The sequence below is a fragment of the Sugiyamaella lignohabitans genome, chromosome B, assembly GCF_001640025.1.
Source record: "Sugiyamaella lignohabitans strain CBS 10342 chromosome B, complete sequence".
NCBI classification, from domain to species: Eukaryota; Fungi; Ascomycota; class Dipodascomycetes; order Dipodascales; family Trichomonascaceae; genus Sugiyamaella; species Sugiyamaella lignohabitans.
In genome coordinates, this window is record NC_031674.1 from 2,953,332 (window position 1) to 2,973,876 (window position 20,545).

At 41.0% G+C, this 20,545-nt stretch overlaps 7 protein-coding genes across 7 annotated transcripts; 1 reads left to right on the plus strand and 6 right to left on the minus strand.

The window, feature by feature from the left end:
- Window positions 1–1,949: 1,949 nt before the first annotated feature.
- On the minus strand, window positions 1,950–2,744 carry DYN1 (dynein heavy chain; the record flags this gene model as incomplete). Its single annotated transcript, XM_018879965.1, has 1 exon — window positions 1,950–2,744. The coding sequence occupies one exon, from the start codon at window positions 2,742–2,744 to the stop codon at window positions 1,950–1,952; it is 795 nt and encodes a 264-aa protein (XP_018737831.1).
- A 296-nt stretch (window positions 2,745–3,040) lies between these two features.
- On the minus strand, window positions 3,041–6,091 carry DYN1 (dynein heavy chain; the record flags this gene model as incomplete). Its single annotated transcript, XM_018879966.1, has 1 exon — window positions 3,041–6,091. The coding sequence occupies one exon, from the start codon at window positions 6,089–6,091 to the stop codon at window positions 3,041–3,043; it is 3,051 nt and encodes a 1,016-aa protein (XP_018737832.1).
- Window positions 6,092–6,146: 55 nt separating this feature from the next.
- DYN1 (dynein heavy chain) lies at window positions 6,147–8,309 on the minus strand (the record flags this gene model as incomplete). The annotated part of the gene is made up of 1 exon (XM_018879967.1): window positions 6,147–8,309. One exon carries the CDS (start codon window positions 8,307–8,309, stop codon window positions 6,147–6,149), a length of 2,163 nt encoding a protein of 720 aa, XP_018737833.1.
- A 954-nt stretch (window positions 8,310–9,263) lies between these two features.
- DYN1 (dynein heavy chain) lies at window positions 9,264–13,271 on the minus strand (the record flags this gene model as incomplete). Its single annotated transcript, XM_018879968.1, has 1 exon — window positions 9,264–13,271. One exon carries the CDS (start codon window positions 13,269–13,271, stop codon window positions 9,264–9,266), a length of 4,008 nt encoding a protein of 1,335 aa, XP_018737834.1.
- A 143-nt stretch (window positions 13,272–13,414) lies between these two features.
- DYN1 (dynein heavy chain) lies at window positions 13,415–15,148 on the minus strand (the record flags this gene model as incomplete). Its single annotated transcript, XM_018879969.1, has 1 exon — window positions 13,415–15,148. One exon carries the CDS (start codon window positions 15,146–15,148, stop codon window positions 13,415–13,417), a length of 1,734 nt encoding a protein of 577 aa, XP_018737835.1.
- Window positions 15,149–16,914: 1,766 nt separating this feature from the next.
- On the minus strand, window positions 16,915–17,934 carry AWJ20_2986 (uncharacterized protein; the record flags this gene model as incomplete). The annotated part of the gene is made up of 1 exon (XM_018879970.1): window positions 16,915–17,934. The coding sequence occupies one exon, from the start codon at window positions 17,932–17,934 to the stop codon at window positions 16,915–16,917; it is 1,020 nt and encodes a 339-aa protein (XP_018737836.1).
- A 938-nt stretch (window positions 17,935–18,872) lies between these two features.
- Window positions 18,873–20,147, plus strand: SAF1 (SCF ubiquitin ligase complex subunit SAF1; the record flags this gene model as incomplete). Its single annotated transcript, XM_018879971.1, has 1 exon — window positions 18,873–20,147. The coding sequence occupies one exon, from the start codon at window positions 18,873–18,875 to the stop codon at window positions 20,145–20,147; it is 1,275 nt and encodes a 424-aa protein (XP_018737837.1).
- Window positions 20,148–20,545: the final 398 nt, after the last annotated feature.

Sequence of the window (20,545 nt, forward strand, 5' to 3'; positions counted from 1 at the left end):
TTTTGTGGAAAGACGAACGAAAATATCTAAGAGTGTCCGACTAAACTGACAGGAATATATGTCTATTGCACTCAGAAAGTTTGACGCGCGGTATATTTTGTCAAATTTTCCAAAGAAGGTGCGGCTGGTTAGGAGGGTAATCAAGTTCATGCTGCATGCATAAATCGTATCTCACTCATTAGTTCCATTTCTCAGTGATCTAAATCTTTAAAACTAGAAAAAGTCTCGGCTCTCATTTATTAATATATTATACCCATCTTTACTTTTTGCCAAAGAATGACATCAGTGATGATTGGCCCTTAGCGGCAGCTTTACCTTTTTGCTTGGGAGAAATTTTTTTAGCAATAGTTTTAGGAGTATCACGCTGTGGTTCCTCTAGTTCTTCCTCTCCTTCTGAATCAGTAACCCAAGTGACTTCCATCTTAGTCACTAGGTAGCCCTTAGCATCTTTTTTCGTGACCATCTTTTCAACCTTCTTACGTTTTCTTGGCCTATGAGTGTTATCACCACCACTGAGAGGATCGGATTCGACCGCTTCTGGCACATCCTGTGTCGCTTCAGGATCATCTTTTTTGCCGAATTCTTCTTGACCAAGTGATTTTACGGCAGTCTTCTCCCCTTCGACATGGTCGGCATCATTAGCGGATTGATCGTTTTTGAATTCAACCCCACGATCGCCGTCAGTCTCATCTTCATTGTCGTCAAGAAACATACTCTCTAAAGCCAACTTGTTCTTCCGCCTTTCTTCTGCCCTTTTACGATGTGATTCTGAAGTTTCATTCGCATCTATCATCTCGATGTCTTCTTCATCTTGATGGTCCGCAATGATAACCTTCTCTACTGGTTCTTTCTTGGTCTTACTGGCAGCTCTTGCAAATCCAGATTGCAGGGGGCCAGATTTGGTCTTTACCTCTGTTTTAGTCTCCGACTCCACCTTCGGCCCAGAATCAGTAAATTTCTTTCTTGATTGGGTGATATTTGCAGGACTAGATGAGCTCGAGGTAATTGAGGTTTTCGATACAACTGGTTTAGATGTAGGGACGGACTTGATTGGAGTTCCGGACAAAGACTTTGAAGCGACATTGGAACTACTAACGGTCATTGCAGACTGTTGCTCACTAGTTTTGTTGCTGATAATAGTAGTCGTATCTTTCAATAGTGGATTCTTGATAAATCCATACTGTGCACGATCACGAATAACCAAATCCTTTTCTAGAGTATGGACCATTGAATTAACAGTCGTCAAAACCGTTTCATTCTATATAGTTAGTTTTCTAAAATAACAACGCGTGACAAGCCCGTTCTCTGAACCTACACTTGACCCAGATCGAGCAATGCAATAAAGATGTATAGAGTGAATGACAGTATACTTAGACCTCTCACCCTCAAGGTTGGTGCTCTGGACCAACAGAACCGAAATATCATCGGGTCTATCATCGTGAGATTTGTTTCCAGTGAGAACGTATGTAGCATCCAGCTGTGCTTTATTATCGTTGTAAAACTGCCATAGATGTCTAGCAGTTAGTAACAGTAGATGGGCTATCCTCCCGAGTAGGCAGATCGAACTTACTCTTTCGCAAGATTAACGTGAATGTTGCACTTTCGACTCAAAAATCGGTATGTGACTGCCTGATTCTCACCGAATAGCAAGTTCCTGAGGACCTCTTGAGGGTTGGATTCACTCATTTTTTGGATTTGTTAGATGCACGGTAGTAAGAAACTGATGTACTTCATAACCGCATCTGACATTATTAGGGTCGCGAAACGCACGCGCCGAAATGCATGAGGTAAAACGAATAATTACTACGCCCAGTCGAGGATATAGAAAAACATGTTTTATGGTAAATTATACTTCAACTAGACTATCTAGTATTACTAGGGCACGTCTTATGACATTATCACCTTTAATTGTTAGTTTAGAACTTTTTCCATCATCTCACATAACAAAATTACTTACTTAATATCTTCATCATCGACTCTTCAGCATCCTCTTCCAAACCAAGCCATCTAGGACTCTCCCTCTCAGGAAGTCTGTCTATCCATTTAAAAATAGATTCACGATCATTTTCTTCTGGTACAACCGATAGAGATTCGCCTTCCACAAGTTCATATCCAAGCGAATATGCGTCTTTACTAAAAGCTCGGTTGACTATAGGATGTGTCTTGATTTCATCATCGCTAATGTCGATTTTACCTCCATAGACTGTATTTATAATAAGGGTCCTTAGTGCCTTCCAAGGAATGGCGCTCGGCGAGATGTTGGTGCGGTTCTTTGATTCGTCGTCTATCCATTTATCAATGACAAATAACCCGCTTTCAAAATCAGAGGCATTAAATGCGTAGGTCTTAGACCATCCCAAGGGTACAAAGTTTAAACGCTCCACTATAATACTGTGAACCCAAGAGAGTAAGTAGTAGAGTCGAGCTCTCTCGACAGGTAATTTCGACATATCAAAAGCGGATACTCCTTCCAGTGACTGCCGCATACTCGACTGAATACCTGCAGCTCTCTCGAAGGTCAAAATTCTCGAAGTCCTTAGTAACGTAACGGGAACTGAAGCAGCTAAAGAGATCGTAAAAAATAGACGGAAGGAGTGGTGAGCTTGAAGGCTCTCAATGAGTTTTTCTAAGCCCTCAATCCAATCGGGCGATAAGTGCAAATTTTGCAATACAACCCATGATCCATCTTTTGATGCTATTTGAATTGCTTTTTCTGCTCCTGTTAACCCCTCAGATGATCCCATAGCGACCACTTCACACTTTTGTCCCAATTTCTTCACCAGAAGTTTGACTTTATTAGTCGGATCGGCACCTTGGGCAAAACATAGCGCAATTGGAGTCGAGCTGGTGATTTCACGGATAATAATATTTTCGAAGTCTTCTAAAGAGCTGCCACTCTTGGGAGCCTCTCCAAATATAGTGCACCAGGCTGTATTGATAATATCAAAAAGCTTACTACCATCAGCCGACTTAACCAATTGTATCTTCTTAATCCATTTCTCCTCCTCTATTACCATGTTAGTACAGTAAAAAATCCGAGTTAGTTAAAAGCGTGCTCACCTGTATTGCTTTCCCCCCATATATCTGGAACATCATGACCCGCTCGCACCACTTCTTTGATGTCCTTTTCATCATATGTCATAACAGTTTCCTTTACCGCATCAGTCAGTTCACCGACTCTGATCAGCCAACCAGGCGTGCTGCTATTAATAGCAAGTAGATCTCTAAAGCTTTTAAATGTGTCCAAATCGAACCCTTTGCCGTAAAGTTGAATAAGTAATAAGACAAAAAGTGGTTTATCCGCTTTAAGTAGCGTATGTGAAATGCGACCATACACCTCCTTATACAGGCCCTTTACCAGCTGAGTAACTCGTTTCTCGACTGTGGTAGGTGCGGTAAGAACAGCCTGAATGGTGTCTATAAACGAATTCAAAGAAAATTGATAGTAATTATTCAACAAACTCAGCTTCTCTAGGACTGCAAATATTCGACCACTATGTGCAGCTAGTGGTTGAAATTCTGACATGGTACTCTCGACTTCATACATTACAAACTGGGTCTCCTCAATTCTTCTAGAGACATCGGAGGACTCAACTTTGACTCTCTCGAGCGTACCAACTATAGAATCATCATCTAAGATATCGCCCTCGATATTGTTTAAAGCTTGCAATAAATCCAACTCAAGCTGCCTCAAATGAACCTTGTATTCTCCCTGAAGTCTTACTAATTCATTGCGTTTTTTCTCGATATCGGGCCGCTCTGTACGTAGAACCATATTGATAGTTTGGTTTTCCAAACTACTTCTGGTGATTGTAAAATTGATGACAGTAGTCCTACTGGAGACATGAGGTGGTACAATATAGGACGGGTCCCTGGTTAACAAGTATAGCTTGAAATTGTTGGAAAAGTCAATTTCCTGTTTATTAAGGTCAATCAACGTCCGTCCTCCAGTCTTTTTATATTCTTTGTTCAATACCTGTGCAATAATTGGATCCGTATACTCAGCATCTTGGATCAAGATTGGAGTACCAAATCTAAGAGCACTCTCCAAGTGTTTTACAAATGCTTCATTCAAAAAGCTAGTCACAATAAGTTTCCTGGATTGATGTTCCTTTTGCAAGAATTCAACGATCCGTCCCGTTGGATCAATAATAAATGGGTATCTGCTATGTCGATCGATCATTATAGCATTCTCAATGTACAATTCATCAACTGGCAAACTGTTATTATGCCACTTCAACCTCTGTTTTCCAGATGTTAAGTTTTCCGCCAAATTTGCCGACTTCTCAAATCGGATCCCATTATCTTCTAAATAGATATGCCATAAATTCTTTAGATGGTTCCGAACTTGCTGATCAAAATATCCTGTATATGCAATAGAAGCAGCACTAAGCAAACTGTTACCAGGAAGGCACTCGTTTTTATCCTTAAACTCCTTGATACTCTCGGCCCATCTCTTTCTTTCAGCAGATAAGCTATCGACAAGCTGCACACTACGATCGACTTTATGTTCAACTACAGCCATTTCGTTTTTGATGGTTTGAGTTTCGGTGATAAGATTGGCGTAATCATCCTTATAGGACTCAATACTTGCTTCTAACTCCTCAATCATATCACTAATGGCTTGAGCTTGAGCCTTAGTTTGTAAAGCTTCGCTCTCCAGCTGAGTTACCTCATCTCGTAAAGGACTAACTTTCTCCAAGATTGATGAATATGTAACCTGCGCCTCAACCCATTGTAACAATGGACCGCATGCTTTGGATGCTCTGTTCACAGATTCGAAATTGTAATTGGGACGGGAAAGATAGTTGTTTTCCATGTATGACCGCAACTGAGATGTCATTTGAGTCTCATTGTCAAAAGTAACAATGCTAGCAATAAAGTCGTCTCTTCGTATGTATTGTTGAACATCCCTCCATGATTCTGTTCTTTGCCCAAGCAACACACAGACAGATTCCAAAGTTAGCTTAACCGCTTCAGGAGGATTTCCCATAGATCGCAACTCGGTGAGATGCTGTTTCTTAATATTACTGACACTCTTCTGTGCTTCAAGAACCGCCGGTTCAGCTAGAGCCAGGTCTTGCAAGACGACTTCCTGTCTCTTGGAAATCTCTTGTTCTTGAATATCTAATGCTAGTTGAATCTCTATAGAAGCCTCTCGCTTACGCTCTGCCTCATTCTGATCCGATACCATCTGCCTGAGCATATCTCTCGCTTCTTGACTTTTCTGCTCCAGCTGTGCTTTCTTAATTGCTAGACCATCTCGTAGCTCTCGTACCTTGAAAACCGTGCCTTTGATTTTATCTAAGCCAACATTAAAATGTCTCTGTTGATCTTCTAGCAGGTCTTTCTTCTCTTTGAAGATTTTAACAAAGTGATGTACGAAATCAAGAAAATCTCCTGGGGTTGTCATTATCTTACCACCAGACGTTAGTTCGACATCGTTAGCAAGTACACTTCCATGAATATCTTTCTCAATATTCCGCACACAATTATGGATGTAAACGACAGCATGTAAAATGGTCTCCCTAAAATTATTGGGTATACCCAGGAGTAGAGAACAAGACTTGACGGTTTTAGGAACAATGAAGTCTGATTTGTCAACATCGATAGCCTCAATTAGTGAACTCGACAATTGATAAAGAGTACGATCTGACCAATCGCCCATCCAGTTGATCACACATCGGTTAAACAGAGCTGGGGAAGCTGTGATATGGGAAGATAAATCAGAGTCTGGTGGATTCATTGTAAACACAACATGAAGGTTACGAACAATTTCAGAGGTGAACCAACTGTATAACTCATCAGATGAATCAAGACTAAGCCCCTGCCTCATCGCACCTTCCTTGCATGCTGTCATTAACGCAGCATAGTCATCACCTTCAAATAAACCAGGTACTTCGCCGTTTGCCAACAATGTATTCATTCGCTCCAAAAATGATGTTTCCAAAATGTTGGACTCATCTAAAATAAAACAAATTTTCTGGCCATTGCAGCCAGCCTCCTTAAGGATACCACGTAAATCAAAAAGGAAGTCCTCTTCAGAATACTTATTAGAAGTTCTCAACTGATGAACCTTGATTCCATTCATCCATGCCACGAAACGTGACAAGGTAGTCTGAAAGTTAGTATTTTTGTGAACAGCTCTAATGTATCAAACTTACTTTTCCGGAGGAGCTCACACCAATTAAAATTAAATGTCCCTGTGGCTGCCTCAACACTCTGTCAATCCTCAAAATATGGTCTAAAAGATCGTCAAATAGTACAAGGGGAGTGTCTAGTTCTTCCTCGCAAAAGGTCTTCATTCTAGCCTTGATGAACTGTCTTAAAGTTTCCTGTTCAACAGGACTATATGTCCTTGATAGCCAACTGGAATATAGAATGCTACCATTCAGTGCTGTCCGCACATCAGCACCTGGAAAATGCTTGGACGCTACTTCGCGAATCATATCCCAAGTCCAATCCCGTTCATGCTTACCAATAAGACGATCACTAAACAGTCTTAAGCCCTCATGAGCCCAGAGCCTTATAAGACCCTCATCGGATAACTCGTCCCAATGCCTGATAGCCTCAAAAATACCCCTACACCATCTTGTCAGCTCCCTAGGGCTATAAATATAATGGCTACTTTGTTGCGATGTAAAGTGTTCTTTCGATCTTACGAATACCTCTATCATCGCATTAGTTAAGCTGTCAGAGAAATGCCTCAAGGAGGGGATACTTTTAAGAATAGACCTGTTAAAGGTAAGGTATATTTGCTCCAAAGACAGTGTTCCTGGAGAATCCACAAGTATTATTGCTGTATGTCTTAGAAATCTTGCCGACAAGGGTGTTCGCCCAGCATCCGTCGGTGGATTACAAGCTCCGACAAATTGAACACGGGACAGAGACACCCATTTTCTTTCATCTTCTTTCCAAAAACCATTCTCCTCAATCATCTGGCGCAGTAATGAAATAACTCTTTGAGTTCCATACTTATCATTGGCGGGCAAATTAATTTCATCGCAAAATACAACTAGCCAACGACCAATTTGAGTAGGGGAGAGAACGGTTCCATTAATGGTTCTATGATAAGTACAATGTTGCTCCAAGGACTTTATCAGCAAGGTAGGAGTGGTCGACTTAGAAAAATTCAAACCCATAACATCCATGTTTCGAGACTGGCGAAGAGCACTAAACAGAGTCATAGTCTTACCAGAACCAGGGGGTCCGCAGAGCAAGACTGGTTTATGGTCTTGGAGTAGCCTATAAATAAGATCTTGATGACGCTGTGTGTCAATGGTCGGTACGACAGCATCAGTGGATACGACTGCTTGTGACTCAAGTTCGACTTGAGGAACCCGATTAACCCACGGAATCCACTGTCCATTATCAGCCGAAACGTCAAAATCAAGTAAACTGTCAAATGGATCTGCGGGCGAGGAGTTCACAAACGGAGCTAACTGCAAGAGGTATTTCCCGTACTTCTTTCTATCTTCTAAAGAGCTGTCCCCAGAAAAAGACCATAGGAGGGAACTAAGAATTGTGCGAAGTATATATCCATCAATCAGCTCCTGTGATGGTGCGAAATCATCTTGGGATTTTAATCGTTGATAATTCAAACAAGATGATTTCAGCAATGAAAAGAAGCTCGAAATTGCCCTCGAATACGAAAATTCCATTATGTGCACAAGCTGCTCTGCTTTGACGATGATATCTTCAATAGAGGTTTCTTGGAAAATTTTATGAAGCATTTCATTTACTCGATCAAGAATTCGCTCTCGAGTCATTTCAGTCGAAATAGGAATAGGCTCATCTTCTGTATCTTCAATATCTGACCGCTTAAGTCGATGTAATTCTGACTGGAAGTACATTGAGGCGTTTACAATATCATCGCCATACCATATCATTCCGCATCTACTAATAGTAGCAGGTGTGGCATATTTGAGATTTTCAACCTCAAAAATCAGACGGACATTTGCGAGCAGTTCAATTCTTTCACCATTGGGTAGAGTTAATACCTTGTTATCATCCAGAACACTGTTTAAATTTTCAACCCATTCAGGATCAACATCTCCATTGAAGATGATCCAATATCTCTTCTTATTTTCGCCACGTAAATTTTCGACAATTTTCCTCAAAATACTAGTAAATATGCCATCAGTCCATTCGCGAGTGGTCGCATCAAGAAAACCGAACAATGTGTCCTTCGATATAATTTTTGCATCTAGAACATGGCAAACGGATTCAACAGATTCAACACTTTCCAAGGCAGAAAGAAGTGTTTGGTATGTACTCGTTTTCCCTTTTCCAGACCTTCCTACTAACATAATACCATGATGAATATCTTGAAATCGATAAAGTTGCATGCATTTCTCTACCCAGGATTCAGTTGGGTCCAATCCCTCGGTCAGGGCTATTCTAATAAGTTCTTGTCTTAGTTTTAAGTAATCCTGGGCTATATAGTTAACACCCTCGAAAAACTTCTTTTCCACTCTAGTTTGAAGTTAGCACAATTCTACATAGTGATCTTTCAAATGCTATTGAAACTTACTCAGTCATAATCAATGCGTCTTTAGCTATAAGCTTAGGGGTAATTGTTTCCCGCAATCCTCTCAAAATCACCTTCGACTCCCATTTCACAGTATTTATCTCACTTAATTCAGTACCCCTATCTTTATCCTCTATCATTTGGGACCTCTTTAAGCGCCCACTAATACGAAGCACACTCTTAAGAGCCCGCAAACCAAAGTCATAGTGGGCCTGGGAACTGACCTTTGCCTTTAACTCCTCGAAATAAGGAACAATGGTCTTAGCCAGATCTGATCCATGCAAAAAACCTTGGGAATAAAGGATGACTTCAGCGATTATCTCTCTATCGGGTCTAGCCATCGAAAAGCTTTTAAAGTGCTTAGACAGGTTTTCTGGTAAGGTGTTCCTACCTGAATATTCAGGATTCATAGTTATGAAAATACCTGTCTCCTCATTCAATCTGACCGTACGACCAATGAGCTGAATATCAGTTTTCTCGGCAAGTTTAGCCTGTTTTAGGCCAACCTCAATACTCTCAATTTGAGAGGCTATCGCGCTAAGAATTCTCGAATCAAGTCGATTGAATTCATCAAAACACCCCCAAGCACCAACTTGACATATACCTAGTAAAATGCGACCCATTGCCTGAAAATCAAAATGCTCATCACAACAGAAAACAAGAACTTGTTTTCCCAAAGCTTGACCAAGAGCTTTAACGGACTCGGTTTTACCTAAAACAAACGTTAGTTCTCTCACATGGCATAACAAACATATTCCGATGACATACCTGTTCCAGCAGGACCAAAGGGGGATCCACCTAGTTTTTGATCTAGGGCCTGAGTCATAGATAGAAAGCATTTATCCAGAAGAGGGGTAGCCACTAGTTTTTCCGGGACACCAAGATATTCGAATCCATAAACGAAGCTTGCCTTCGCCTGTTTCACGACTAGAGATTTGAATAGATCCTTAACGTTACTACTTAGGTGAAAAGTCATTTGAGATTGCCACTCGAAATCGGATAGTGATGTGACGTTCTCCTTTATTAGATGTGATATAATATCGCGCTGATGCACTAGCTCTGATATTAGAGCTTCACAGCATTTTCGTTCTATTACAGTCAAATCATGGAGAACCTTGTGCGCTAAAATCTCAAGCATTCTCTCACAATACGATTTGGTCAGCTCCAAGCTAGGATTTGTGGAAGAGCTTAGACTAGCTTCAACTCTTCGTGTCCAAACAACTTGGGTGGCAAGTAAGTTGATTTGGGTTGGAAACTTTTGAGTCCAAAAAAAGAAGCTTTCATCCATAGATTGACTATCAGCATCAAATTGAGTAGCTATTCCTATCAAGCTATCCACCGCTTCATGTAGCAAAGCTATAAGAGAGGTTTTTGTTTGGGTTTCAACAGCTGTAAGCCAATCCACTACATGGGGCATTTTAATTAAGGATATTGGTGTCGCAAATGGGAGCTTTTCACCTTCCTTAGAAATAACTCCACTTATTAAACTGGTTTCTGCCTCATATAATAATCCTGCTATACCAGAGAACATCTTGGATAGATGCTTTTCAACTCTACGAATATCCGTAGAATTGCCAATAATTTCGAGTAGATCTTCATCACCTATAAAATAGAACCGACTGAACCTCTGCCTTTCCTTTTCAAAATACTCTCCTAAAGCTTTTTGCACCTTTTCCAGTAGTTCAGCTAACCTCTCAATCGACGGCTGAATACCAGAAATATTTAATACGTCCAAGATTAATGTGGACTTGTATACTTTCCGGAGAATAACAAAGAGTTCTGAGTTGATATTCTGGAAACGAGATGATTCGACAGGTAGAAGGTGCTTTATCTCCATATTATTGTTGAATACGCCTTCAAGATACACCCATTGCCGTTGTACATCTACCCACAAATCAAAAAGTAGATGAACTCTATTTAATTTTTCTTCCCACGAACGACACTCTTCTTCAAATACTTTAAAGTACGGGGAGTTATGCATAGTATTCAAAGAATTAATGTGGTCGCTGGATTTGACAAATATTTCATCCCAGTTCTTAATCAGTCGACATGTGTTCTTATAGTTCACCAACTCTAAGGAAAATCCAACCCAGTATTCGCGTACTTCTCTCAGATAAATTTCAAGTGCCATTTCACCTCGAGCTATTTCGATAATGTCCTTAACTGTAGAAGCATTCGTATTCAAATCCATATCCCACACATTACCCAATGTCATGCTAGTAAAAAAGAGCCTGCTAGAAGATTGAAGCAGTTTCTTATGAAGGCTTTCCCAGTGCCTCTCACGAATGGCATCTGAGCGTAGCTCAGACAACAGTGGGTTAGCTTTAGATAGAGTTTTCAAGACATTCTGGATATGTTGAAATGCTGAATATTGGCGAATTCTGGTAGGCATATTTTTGGTCATATGAGTTAGATTATCAATTTCCTGCCGAACTTTTCTTGGCACAACGCTAGCCCAAGGTGTTTCTCGTAGATCATTCAACGAGTTCCAAATAGTGTCTAGAGCACCCCATACAGATCCAAAGTCCCGTATTTCTTCCACAGTAGCCTCTAGTGCCGACGGAACAGCAAATTCGATGTTTAAGGCAGATGATGCTTTAGCCAAAAGGTCAGACTCAGTTTGAATGTCGGATACATCAGACTCATACTTAGAGAGCAGCTTCCGTGTCTCTTTAGGATCCAGCGTGCCAGACACAGGCTTATCAATCTGCCACTTTTCTTCTAAGGTGTTTACACGATCATTCAAGCGCAGAATCTCTGATTGAACTTTGGCATGAACAGCATCTTGTTGTTGATCAAGAGCTTTCTTTTTACGAGAAAGAATTTCGTTCAGCGCATTCCATTCATTAACGATATGCAAAATGTATAACCACGATGAAGGGAATTGAAACCTGTATCTTGCCAAGGTCGCCTCACCCCGGCCAAATATACTCACAGAATGTTCCCACCTATCGAGATTTTTCGTGCTGTGTTGTATGGCAAAAATGCAAGCCACGACCGCTTGAGTTGACGAAATATCAATTACCTGCTTTTCCAGATCCCTACGGGAGGCTTCAATCTCACTACACGTATCTCTCATCTTAGAGTTTAAAATTTCGGCAAACTGGCGGATAATATCTCTCTGCCAAGCGTCATACTTCGATACAATTCGAGCCTGAACTGGCCTAATATCGATTCGCAACAAACCAAACTCTTTATATGCTTCATTTGTATCAAATGTTGTTCGCGCCTTACGAATTTCACTGAGGATCTGAAGCCACCGTTCCATGTCATCTCCCAAGATATCAAATACCCTAGACGCCTCAAGGTCCCAGAGGTTTTGAAACTGATACCATCTCTCAAGGTAATTTTCAGCATGAAATAGTAGATTATCAATAGTTTTATAGGCCGTGAGTAGAGAATGAGAAATTTCCAAAGGAATATTGGAGAATGATTTCTTATCTTTCCCCTTCCCTAGCTGATCAAACCTATTCGCTTCAATTTTACTCAGCTTACATATTGAGCTGATAATATCCTGCAGGTGAGCTAACCAGACGACCCGTGTTGACTTGAGAGGTGGACTCAAATGAACGACTTGGTTACGTAACGTCAACTCATGAGTTGCAAACTTCATCTTGAGAAACAGGTTGTCTCCAGTAATTTTGCTCTGTGGATCTTGGAACACAGTAACCCACATGGCTATGAGATCTTCACACCTTTCCGCAAGAATTACCTTAATCTTACCATTTAATATGCTAACAAACTGCGCTACGTTCGTATAAACTTCTAAGCTTAGTTTATCAACGCTCTCTTGAATGGTGTTCAAGGACTTAGCAAAGCTGGAATAGCCAAACTCACATTCTCGTAAACCATCTAATGCACCCAGAATAGTGTCATATAAATTTACAATACCCTCCCCTTTTATCTGGTATATAGTTACTAACTCTTCGATGTCGTAAACGAGCTTAGCAGCACCAATTTCTCCCCTACTAGATTCGCCATTAATGTCATAGTCATGAACCAAAGAATCCCATTTCAACTCCATACACTGTGACACACGTTTGTATATATTGTTCTCCATGCCATATAGTAATGGTTGAAGTTCCGGATATTGAAGTGACACTGAGTTCTTAATATTGCTAAATACCCTGAGTGAATCGATCAAACTGACAGCAAATGGGTAAATTTTTTTAGCGTCTTTAGCTGTGGCCACCAAAGAATGGGGGATCTGAAAATTCATCCAAAGTAGGTTCCGTACCTCTTTGAAGAGATTGATTATCTGAGGATCAAAATTCACATGTGCCTCATAGTTGACAGCGCTTCCTCGATTACGAGATTGAATTATTGTGAGAACAGGGCCCTGGATTACCAGATTGCGCTTAGTAACAGCTTTAAGCCACTCCTGGTAGAGAGCAGAGGCATCCAACATTTTTCTGAACATGGTGCTCTCTATATATAGCTTCTGCCCATCAGCATATGCCTGCCACCCTTTACCGAGCACATGCTCAACCCTCTGCATATACATATCAAGCTGAGACTCAATTTGTTTTATCCAGCCGATAGTGCCGGCAATTAATGGCATATCCCTAAGCTTTGACATCTCAAAATCTTCAGAACTAGAGTACTGTTGGCGAAACCTTTCCTGGAGAGATGAAATATCTAATTTAACATTTTCGATGAGTCTTGTCTGATATTCCTGGATAGCACCCCGAATAGCCGGGCGGACAAAGAGTGCATTGAACTTCGAGAAAACTCGAAACATCTCATTCGAGTTCTTAGCAATAGCAAGGCGATCACGAAGGGCGGCAATGATAGTTTGTTCTGCTCTAGCAGTCCGCTCATTATACTGTAGCTCAACATTGTTCCATTCTAATATCCCACCTACATCTGTTAGTACTCTGTAATTTATCCCAAAACTCCGATCACCGCAAGTTCATACTTACTGCTAGATATATCCAAAATATCCACTTGCTTAACTATATCGTATGCAAGAGACATTTCTTCAACTGGATTAAGATCTACGAATTCCACATTTGCTTCGGTGAAGTCACCATTTACGGATCGTTTCAATTGTTTCCCAAATACCTTGATAAGAGTTTGATACATCTGATCATGCTTTGCCCGAAAATCTAGGATGTAATCGAGCCTTTCTTTTATCACAGCGTGGTGAGCAGTAATTCTAATTGGTATGAAAGCATCCCCTTTTTTTCGTATCACATCGCGAGCAACATTGACAAACTCTTTATAATGTTCGTCCCAAGTGTTGAAAATAGTTGTCACTTCCACATGCTGTTCTTTAAAAGCACTAAAATCCAGGTACATCAGTTTTCGTTCTCGCAGCAAGGACTGCAGAGCTAGCTTCAGATCATTGGATATGTTTTCAATTAGCGCCAGCGCCCTTGAAACTGGATAAAGACTTCCTCTAAACTTCTTGTTGAGATGGGTAAATATTTGAATGACTGCAAGCTTCATATCTCCAAGCGTTAAAGCTGACACAAGTTCATCGAGAGGAAAGTCCTTCATCAATTGGCAGTATTTTGAAACAGATTCTAGGGTCCTCTCAATTGGCGTGTCTACACGAAATCTATTTGCTACACCTGCTCTGTTGTTGTTATAAAGAATATCCAAGGTAATGGTGACTCCTGGACTCTTCATAAAAAGTGCAAGGTTGCGAAGTGCAATCTCTTTTGAGAGCCAAAAATTTACCTCTTGCATAGCTGTTCCAGTCTTTGGATCTCTTGTTGCATCGATCAGTACTTGTATCGGCTTGATCCACCCCTTGGCAATATCCTGTAGTGACGTTAAAAATTGATTGTTCTCCAGATACTCAGATGAGATTAAATCTATAGAGGGGTCCCTTGATTCCTGGGCGGCTGTCTGTAGCATGTGTTCAATTACAGGATGAAGTGGTAAGACAACCTCATTAACCTCGTTATTTTGTTGCAAGTGTGCTATAGACAATTCCAATTCAGTAAGTTTCTTCCTTGCAACGGAGGTGGCAGATCTTTCATCGGTCATGTCGATAGTGGCTGAGACCGAGTGCGAAGGCGATTGAATTGTCTTACAAAAAGCATCAAAGTAAGGTCCCACGGCGAAATGCAAAATAGAATGAATCACCTCAAATGGGGAAGATTGGATTGAACCATCTTGATCATCACCTGGTACAGTCTGTTGAACACTACTCTTCGCAGCACCAATCGGTAAAACAATTGCTTGTAATTGAAGTCCATCAAGAATTATACCTGATCTTAGCTTGCCATTCTTCTTAATTATTGCTACGACTGCTTGGGTATCAGGGGATTGCTGTAACTTAGCATCAATCTCATAGAAGAACGACAGGTTAATCTGCTCTGGGTCGATTTCCGGTTGGGTTTCCTCACTTGAACCTATACTCTTCTTGACTAGAAATATAGCAGTTGCCTCAGGTTCTGCAATAAACTCTTCACAAACTTTCTTTGGAAATGAGTTACTTCTCTGCTTGTCGGTGAATGACCGGTTCAAATCATCATCAGATGCTGCCAGTAGTACTTTGGCGACATTACACACGTAATTCAGAACTACACTGGGGTCAACCAATTCTACATCTAACATTCCAGAATCTGGTATGCCAGTCGTAGATTGGCCAACGACTTCTGTCATAGCGTTTGACCGTAATAAATTCTTATCTTCTAAGTTTACTCAACCAGACCCCTGTTATGTGTTTATCCCACACATCAGATCTGCATTCGCGAGATTTCCACGCTCTGAATGCATATATGCGGCTTGACGCGATAGATCCTGTTGACTGCTAAATTGTCAATAGCCCATTAGCAGAGGGTTTTAGGGTCCAGCAGTATCACACTATATAATTTTTCGCGTATGTTTCTCTCCCTTTCTTCTCTTCACTTCGTTTATAAGAGAAGAAAGCGCGCCTGAGTACACCAGTCCCAGAGTAGTATTAACTGAATAGCTATACCGCGGCTGGCACACGCACAGTCAACAGATTATCAAATTCTTATTAGCTAATTTATCATTCATCATCTTTCTACTTCACATTTGACAATCATGCTTCAACAATTATCTCTAATATTCATGTTATCCGCAACATGCTATAGTAGATCATTTAATTACACTGCTCTAGACGCTGCTCTAGATTGCATACGTAATATAGATCATCAATTTTATTACTTCGTCCCTGTAGAAGCCAACATCTTCACGATAGCGAATGTATCTGGATATTATTTTAATCAATCAGTATATAGGCAACTATATCCTTGTATGGCGGAGTTGTCTAATTATATGACACCAGGTGTATCATTTGATGGTTACGAAATGCAAGGGAGATTACTTATGTCCGGAGTGGTCGACGAAAATTTAACAGCCCATGACTTAGTAGCTGGTGGCATTGATATATACCCAGCTGAGAGAAACGCTTTAGCTACTTCTCACAGAAGTGCAGAAATTAGTTCTTTCATGCCAAGCCCTTCATGTCTCTTCATCAAAGTGGCACAGTATAAATGGCTATAACTTATTAGTGAGTATGGTTGATGTATAACAGATTCATCGCAATAACTCTATAAATCACTAACTAATGATGTTGGGACACAACGGCTATACTTAATCCCTAAACGTTTAGACACATGGTTACTGTTGATTACTGACTCAACAACGAAGTTTTACACACGAACTAAGGTTGATGATACTTCTATAACATGTATCTCATAATATCTAGACTTTAACAATTAGCGTCTTGACACACCGCCAACCACGAATATAGTGTTCGATAGAAGCAGGTTGATACTTGCCAGTGGCCTACAAAAACAGATGTATAACTATTCTGCTGACATGAATGGTGAGGGTAAGGCGTCACTGTCATACCAGTACAACACTGATCATTTCCAAACTGCCAAGCATTATATGCTGAATTAACATTATTACATCCTCCAGTCTGGCAAGTTATTAAGTTATTGCTCTTACAGTCGCCTTCATCACTTACATATGCGGAATAATAGTTTCGAACTGTTGCGTCTAATGTACCTTCGCCAAAAGTAATATTTGAAACAATTTGTTTGCCATTACACGAACCTAAAGGCTGAATGTCAAGAACGTTAGCGATCAGATAATTTGATGTTACGGCTTCGTCTAAGATGCCTGATATTTTAAGTTCTATACCGCGGCTGGCACACGCACAGTCAACAGATCCCATCTCTCAGATGTACTTCTCCACCTCGGTAGAATCAGAGAACAACCTGAAGCTAACTAGCTAGCTTTCAATATCATATTTGTAATTATGAGTTAGTGCCTAAAATGTCACCAGATTCAAGTATGTCCTTATCGAGACAATCCTTTATCTACTTTACAATCTTGCCAGGGGTCCTTAGCTGCTATCTGCGGGCCGCACTGAATTATAGTAAATACAATTATGTTTATAACTTAGATACAATGGCGCGACCAGCCTTGGAAGCATTAGCGCGATTCAGCTGGTTGGATATCCAGCTACCAGTCAAGCTCAAAGCGTTCAGATCAATTCCTGTATCATAGCCCAGACCGTGTAGCGCATATACTACATCTTCGGTTGATACGTTTCCGGATGCACCTTTGGCATAAGGGCAACCACCAAGTCCACCTACAGAACTATCAACAGAACGAACACCCATTTCAACAGCTTTCAATACATTAGCCACACCTTGGCCATAAGTATCATGAGCATGAATAGCAATCTGTGACAGAGGCACTGCTTTCAAGACTTCGCTTAGCATAGCCTCAATAGTAGCAGGAGTACCAACACCTATTGTGTCCCCTAGAGATACTTCATAACAACCTATGTCAAGCATTCTCTCTGTTAGTTTGGCAACCAAGCTAGGACTAGTTGGTCCGTCGTAAGGACATGCAATCACTGTAGAAAGATAACCTCGCACACGAATATCGTTTTCTCTGGCAACTTTAATAGCTTTTTCAAACGCCTCAAACCCTTGATCAATTGATCTGTTTGTGTTTTTATAACTGAACCCTTCAGATGCAGCACCAAAAATTGCAACTTCATGTACTTTTTTACCAACAGTGGATGCGCTTTCTATAGCTTGTTCAATTCCTTTCGCGTTTGGGGCAAGTACTGAATACTTTACACCATTGCCGTCATATTTCGAGAGTACTTTAGGATAGAGAATGCTATGATCACCCATTTGAGGAACCCATTTTGGCGACACAAATGCCGTGACCTCAATCTCTTTGAGCCCAGCTTTCGTCAGTCGGTCAATCAGTTCTAATTTTGTTTCTGTCTCTACTGCAGCCTTTTCGTTCTGAAGCCCATCTCTGGGTGAGACGTCAATGATTCGCACAAAGTTTGAATCGGTCGTCGTAGACAAGCATCTCCCGGTCCGTTTTGCACGAGAGAAACTTATCAACTTTTCTGTTGTTATCGGTCTCCGTAACACGTCTTTCCACATTATTGAATGTATTTCAAATAGATCAGAAGAATTGTGAATGAGGTTGTTTATCGACAGATACATCTACTGATATATATGTGCATATTGAACAAGATGTGGGGTGCATATAAGCGGAAGTACTCGGAGCAATTTCGGAAACCCCAAGACGGCTTGAACGAATGCGAGAAAGAAACTGGTTCATGAAAGAGACTCTTAAAAATTTCGGGATTGATTCCGTGGTGAGACCAGTCTGCCGTGGTAAAATGCTAATTTATAGGTTAATTGAGGTCTAGCGACGGCGGAACTCGTCTATGGGCTTGAAAAGATATTGGAATTTGGTTACAAATTCCGCTCTGCAAATAAAAAGCTCACTTCATACACGCCAGAATTAATATATTAAATTGGGGTACTATCCCTTTTTACGGTGTGGATTTCTTTTTCACATGCCACATTCGATATCTACTGGCCCGACGAAAACTTGCTGTGGAGATGGAGCTTTCAGTTGTGGCAGTAAACGGAAATGTCTCATGCATGTATACATATGCGAGATAAGATATCGCTAGGGCTAGGAGTTCAAGATGAGAATGGTGTGGCAATGGGTAGGCCAGTTTAAACTTCAACGAATTCAATATTTCATGGGATAGAAGAAAATGAGTGGAAATATGTAAGTGATTTCAAATTCCTTGTGGCCTTTTTATAACTAACTCAGTAATAGCCAAGTTCAGCTGCCTGGCCTTGGAACTGATATTCTGGTCAATGGTGTATTGAGATTCCTAGAGTATAAAGATATTATTGCTCTGAGCGAGACATGTAGAGACCTCCATCAAGTTACCGTGAACGACTCCGTTTGGCATGACTTATACATTCACACTTTTGGCCCTGATGAATGGGTTCCAAACCATGGCCAAAGTAAAAACAACTGGAGAGCCCTTTTTCATTGGAGACTTGGAGCCAAGTGGATGGTATGGGGGGAGACAACTGGCTACAGAATAGCACATCATGACAGTGACCTCCCTGAAGAAATGGCGATTAATAATTACCCTCGTACAAGTGGAATATCTAGGCCATTCAAAGTTGGTCCAATTACAAGATATGACTCTGGTATTCCGCAAGGTGGTGACTCTGACCCTATCAGAAAGATATATATGGGTGGTCGCATTGAGGGTGCACTTCGTCTAGCAACTTCACATCTTAAAGTTCAAGGTTTACCACAACCTGGTCGTGGACGTACGACTTATATTCGTCCGCAGATTGTTGGACCACGTATTGTATCTACCCCCATACCACACCGTGTTCCGATTGCCATTGCCGCTAGGGAACCTTCATTAGATAAAGATGATATGGAAGTTGACCCGCAAGTACTTCAAGCATCATTTGGAAGATATATCATCCTAGCAATTGACAGGGATAATCGTTTATTAATAGGATCAATTCCGCCTACTGGTCCGGTGACATACAGATCCAAGCTTCTTCCTGATGCAATGAGTGGCACGATATTAAGAGTTGTTGCGGGTTGGGGATCATTCTGTGCCTTAACTATAGCCAATAGAGGCTTAATATTATTTGAGGATGATGGCAGCAGTGGCGGCTTTATCGAAAAGTGGCATGTAATATCTGGGCCCGACAATAAACAGGTTGTTGATTTTGTAGTGGGAGAAGACTTTGTGGTTTATCTGGATTCTGCGGGGGAACTTTTTGCAGTCGACCTGAAAGTATTGCCCTATTTATCAACTATTCAATTGACTAACATCCAAGATACATTTCATAAATTGACTAGCAAGATCACAAACCTTGACATTCTATCCAACCCTCCACGTATAGTACGCGTCAACGGATGGTTCCGTAGGTTCGTGGCTTACGACGACTATGGGCACGTCGTGATCGCCGAAAGGACGAATTCTGATATTAGCGACAGGTCCAAATCACAGTTTGAACCCACCGTCTATGAGGGATTACAGAATAACTCATGCACAGCTGTTGCTTTTGGAGACCATCACATAATGGCATTAGTTGGCGGTAAAATCATGGTTTGGGGAGCAGAATCCAAGGGATGCGGATGTTTTGGACTTGGCAACAGCGACCAGGTCCTGCAATTAGAAGGAAGTTCCCGTGATCGTGGCGGCCTCCATCTCAAAAATCCCACAGTAGTACCTACCGATGGGCTTGTAGTAGCAATTGCAGCCGGAGGCTGGCAGTCTTCAGCTTTGATTGTAGACGGTCCACCACCGGTCTAGCCATATCATAGGCAATACATATTGGTCATGTCAGAATTTGGCGATGAAATGAACCCAAATACTCCTAGAATAGCTAGAATCAAAGCAGTCCCCGTGGGCCAATGATATTAGCTAATCTAGATATTTCCAACATAGCCTATGGGCAATTTAGCAATAGATTTCGAAGTTTCATATCCAATTATCCCAATTGGAACGGTTGAACTTAGAACATCGAAAATCAGAGTATGTAAAAAACGCATATAATAAATTATCTACCAGATATTTGTACATCTAGTGATAGGTGCTTTCATTGAACTGTACAATTACTCGGCCTTGATGCCAGCCCAAGCGTGGGCACCGTACCATAATGGCACACCAACACAGGCATAAGTAAACAAAGCGTAGAAAGGGTAGACAAT